Source organism: Mus caroli, unplaced genomic scaffold (genome assembly GCF_978045245.1).
Source record: "Mus caroli unplaced genomic scaffold, Mus_caroli_1 scaffold_2, whole genome shotgun sequence".
Lineage (NCBI taxonomy): Eukaryota > Metazoa > Chordata > Mammalia > Rodentia > Muridae > Mus > Mus caroli.
Genome location: NW_028227257.1, coordinates 79,249,149 through 79,253,825, shown reverse-complemented (window position 1 = coordinate 79,253,825; position 4,677 = coordinate 79,249,149). Strand labels below are relative to the sequence as shown.

General features: G+C 45.4%; 1 protein-coding gene across 1 annotated transcript; it reads right to left on the bottom strand.

Moving 5' to 3' along the window:
* Positions 1-1,045: 1,045 nt before the first annotated feature.
* On the bottom strand, positions 1,046-4,168 carry Rag1 (recombination activating 1). The gene has a single exon (XM_029474583.2). The coding sequence runs from the start codon at positions 4,166-4,168 to the stop codon at positions 1,046-1,048; it is 3,123 nt and encodes a 1,040-aa protein (XP_029330443.1).
* Positions 4,169-4,677: the final 509 nt, after the last annotated feature.

Below are 4,677 nucleotides of genomic sequence, written 5' to 3'. Positions count from 1 at the left end.
TCGAAAGAATAACACACTGCCAAAAGAGGAAGACTTTAGGAAGCCTGGACCTATTCAAACCATGTCTCATATAGAGAAAATCTGACTGACGTTTTTATCAAGGCATTAAATCTGCTTTTGAGCAGTAAAAAATGTGGATTTTAAAAATCTGTAACCTTGAGATTACATGGAAAAGCACTAAGACTATAAATGACTCTTAATTAAAAAGTAAAAATAAACAACCAGAGCTGGCTCTAGATTACTAAGCAAGCATGACTTTATCATACTTAATAGGTAGCTGTCGCTAACAGGTGCATTCTCTAACTTCATTATTGAAAAATTTATGACACCAGATGACCTCCTAGACACTGAAGGTGACAATACTGAGGCCATTTAAACCTGGAAAAGGATGATTTTCTGAAACCTCTCTTGGTTTAATTTATTTCTGTATAAATGTAGCAACGAGAAAATGCACTAAGATCCCTTGGTAAAGGCCACCACATCCTACACATGTACAGTGTTGTTAGAGAAACCTCAAAGGCTCCTTTGAATCTTGTAGGATAAATCAACATATGTGAAATTTACAAAATAGTCTTACAAAATATGATAAAAAGTATGACATGGCAAAAAAACTGCATAGATCTCAGCACAAAATATAATAAATTGAAGTGGAAAAAAAATGCCCAAGATAAATTTCTTTCCTAGCATGCTTGGCTGTCCTTTGACAGCCCTGGCTTCAATTTTCATGGCACACAGTGGCATGTACACACATATCTCTGTGCATCCCTGGTCCCCTGCAGCTACCGCTGCTCCACGTTATTGAGCTTCCAAATAACTGATTTCTCCTGGTGCTCTTCTGGACTCACTAAACGGCTCAGGCAATCTCATCTCGTCAACTATCGATCCCTGACCAGGTGACAGCACCTCTGGCCTTTCACTCCAACCTGTCACCCCTTGGGTGATAAGACCCACCCACACGACAATGTGCTAGGTGCTAGGAGAAGACCTCACTGCAACCCAAAGGAAAACACATTGGCAAATACCAACTTCTATGTGGAGATCCTATTTAAAACTCCATTGAATCTTGGCTTTCCAGAGAGTCCTCAATGCCCAAAGGGTCCCCTAAGGTCTCCTTTGAGTTCATGGTAAACCCAGAGCTTTTTAACGCGTTATGAGCATTCATAAACTTCTGGAGGTATTTTGAAGTATACAGCCAGTGATGTTTCAGGACATCTTCCATCTCGTAGCACTTGGACTGCCTGGCATTCATTTTCCGAAAGCGTCTAAACAGCTTGTTACCCGATTCATTTCCCTCACTTGCCCATGCCCCAATCGAGCCATCCCTTTCAATAATTTCAGGGACATGTGCCAAGGTTTTGTGAAAGTAATTGGTGATTTTGCCCTCGTATCTATATTTGAACTTGGTGGAGAGGAGTTCCGCGAAACGCTGTGAGTTGAAACTGTACTGACAGAGGGACTCTGGGCACTCTTTAGCGGGACATGAAGAGCGCCACACGGGTTTCATCTTCAGGTAAAGGTCCATGAGCTCCCTGAGAGCTTCATGTCTCTCCTCAGAAGGAATTAACTCACAAACTGCGTCTACAGTCTCTTGGGTCATAAGCTTCCGGGCAAAGTTGCCATTCATCCTCATGATTGGTTTTAAGTTCATCCTTTTCCGGAGATGTTTGTCCAGGGTGGCCTGCCATCTCTTCCTTTCCTCTTTAGAGGCATTGGGATGTTTATACACTTCCCCTATCTCCAGCTGGAAAATCTTATAGAATTCAGCTGCATTGCCAATGTCACAGTGAAGCGCATCTATGGAAGGGACTGTCTCGATGAAAGGTTTGGCAGAGACCCCTTTCACCCGGTCCCGGAGCTCTTCCACGGACTCGTGATACGGATTGGACCGCCAGACCTCATAGCGCTGCAGGTTCTCGGCGTGGCTTCTGGTTATGGAGTGGAAGACAAGATTCTGAGAGGCTTCCAGACGGGTGGCGTCACAGAGTGTACAGATGTAGACTGAGCCAGAAGCTTCCAAGCCTTCTACTTCCCGGACAAGTTTTTCATCGTACCCAGTGCCCCTGAAGATGAATTTAAAAGTTCTGGGGATGCCTCCCATCTCCAGCGTTAATTCACTGCTCTTCATGGCCTCCCTCTCCGCAATGAGGGGGCTTAGAATAGCAGTAAGGGTCTCATGGTCAGACTCATCTGCCAGCATAAGACACAACGGCTTGCAACACAGTTCAGAATTGGGCTTGGGTTCCTCAAACACCTTCACGTTCTGCGAACCATGTTCTATCGTAATTCTCATGACTGTGAAAGAGAAACGAACGGCCTTTTCTGGAACTGCGGGCCCGCTCCCATGCTTCTCACTCACGTCCCCCATTCCATCGCAAGACTCCTTTACCACCACTGTGAAGGGACCATTCAGGTAGTCATCAAGATCTTGGGATCTCATGCCTTCCAAGATATCTTCTTCCATGTCCATCAAAGCAGACACCAAAGCAGAGTCGTAGCGGAACCTCTTCGCAATGGTATCTACTGGGTACTCATCCACAGAGGAGGCAAGTCCAGATAGCCCATCAATAATTCCAACATCAGTTCTGGAGGACACATTCTTCAGTGGGGGCTGCCACTCAAAGGGATGGTAGCCTGGCAGAAGGACTTTCTCCGCATTCCGAAGAGCATGCAAAGGTTGAAAAATCTGCCTCCCAGTGATAGCTTTCACAGTCCTGTACATCTTATGGTATTGGCTACAGCTGAGGAAGGTATTGACACGGATGGCCAAGCAAACAGCTGGTTGAAGCCCGGAGCCCCGGCCTTGCATGATGGCCTCTAACTCATCAGCTTGCCTGTGCTCATTCCTTGCCCTCAGTGCCAGGAGGAACAAAGTCAAGCAGACAGCCTTCACATCTCCGCCTTCTTCTTTGTCAGCAAATTCTTTGACTTGAATCTTGAGCTCCCTCAGCCGATGTTTCTGCGCCCTTCTCGTCAGTGACAGGAGATGCTGGCGAGGCCGTCCCCCTTTATTGATATGCACCAAAGTCTCTTTAGATTCTTTGTGGCTTGACACGTGGTGGTTATATTTTTCCAGACTCACTTCCTCATTACAATCTTGCGCGGGACACTTCACCATCAGAGAATTCAAGATGCTCAGAAAGGACTTCACCGGACTCTCCAGGTCAGTAGGGAAGCACGGATATCGGCAAGAGGGACAATAGCTGCCCATGACTTTGAGGCATCTGAGAATGCAGATCCTACAGAATAGGTGCTTGCAGCTGGTCTCCACGGGATCAGCCAGAATGTGTTCACATATCTGGCAGGAGATGGATTTCACAAAGTGTGCTGGGAAGTCCACGACAAGAAGCTTGGTACTGAGATGAATCTTACTGCAGTTGGAGATCTTCTTCAGGACTTCCTTGCTGCTGACCCTAGCCTGAGTTCTCTTGCGACGGTCTCGTCTCGCGTGGTTGAGCACAGTTTTTAGTTTCTTGCTGAGCTGCACATTGGGCTGATGTCTCTTCCTCTTGAGTCCCCGATGGGCAGTGAAACAGATGTCACAGGACTGTGTGTGGGGGTGCCACTCCACGGTCACGTTCCTTGGGAAGTAGATCTGACTGTGGGCACTGCTGAACTTTCTGTGCATGATGCTCCAACAGTCATGGCAGAATTCTGTCGGGTGGATGGAGTCAACATCCGCCTTCACGTCGATCCGGAAAATCCTGGCAATGAGGTCTGGCCAGGAAGTGACTCTTTTTTCCTTCTTTCGGAAAAGGCTTTGGGTTTTAGCGTCCACGGGCCCGTGGACTGGGTATCTCCGGCTGTGTCCGTCACTCTTGAAACGATTCCCACAGATGCGGCAGAAGTGTCTAAGCCTGGCTTGGTGAACTGCTTTGTCGCTTGACTTCCCATCAGCATGGAATTTCTTTGAAAATTTAGGATGGAGTTTCAGTGCTCGTTGGGTCAGAATTGAGTTCTGACCGCCAGGCTTCTCTGGAACTACTGGAGACTGCTCTAGATAAGTTTTCCCCTCTGAGGAATCCTTCTCCTTTTGTGCTTCTTCGGGTGCCTTTTCAAAGGATCTCACCCTAAACAGCTTAAATTTCCACTCGGAAAATTTGATTTGTGGGTGCTGAATTTCATCGGGTGCAGAACTGAGTCTCAGGGTAGACGGCAAAGAGGCAGCCATGTTGGCTAAGCTACCTGGGAACAATGGAGAGGGAGAAAAGCCAAGTTAAGAAAAGTATCAAACAAACAAAAACAAACAAGAAAAGTATCAATAGCGTATCGCAATATTTTGGAAATAACTTAGATTGATGTCCTCGGTTTTTCATTCATTTAATTCTTTCCAACGATATTTATTAAATCTCCTATTTTAATATTCTCTGTTGGGTGCTGATCATACAGCCAAAAATGGTCAATCCTTTCCTGACAATATTTGGGGACACTTATACTAAAATATATGCATGATTTTAAATACATGTATATGTGAAATTTAATTCCCTTTCCACAAAAACCTTGACATCTTTGAAGACAGAGTCTTTGACTAATTTCATGTCCCAACATCCCTGGTACCTATTAGGTGCTCAATAGTTGTTTGTGAATAAATGCAATGATAAACTGGATACTAAACAGAGAAAAGTAATATTTCCCACATTGTATTAGCCTCATTACACTAACTGGACAATATATTTCTAG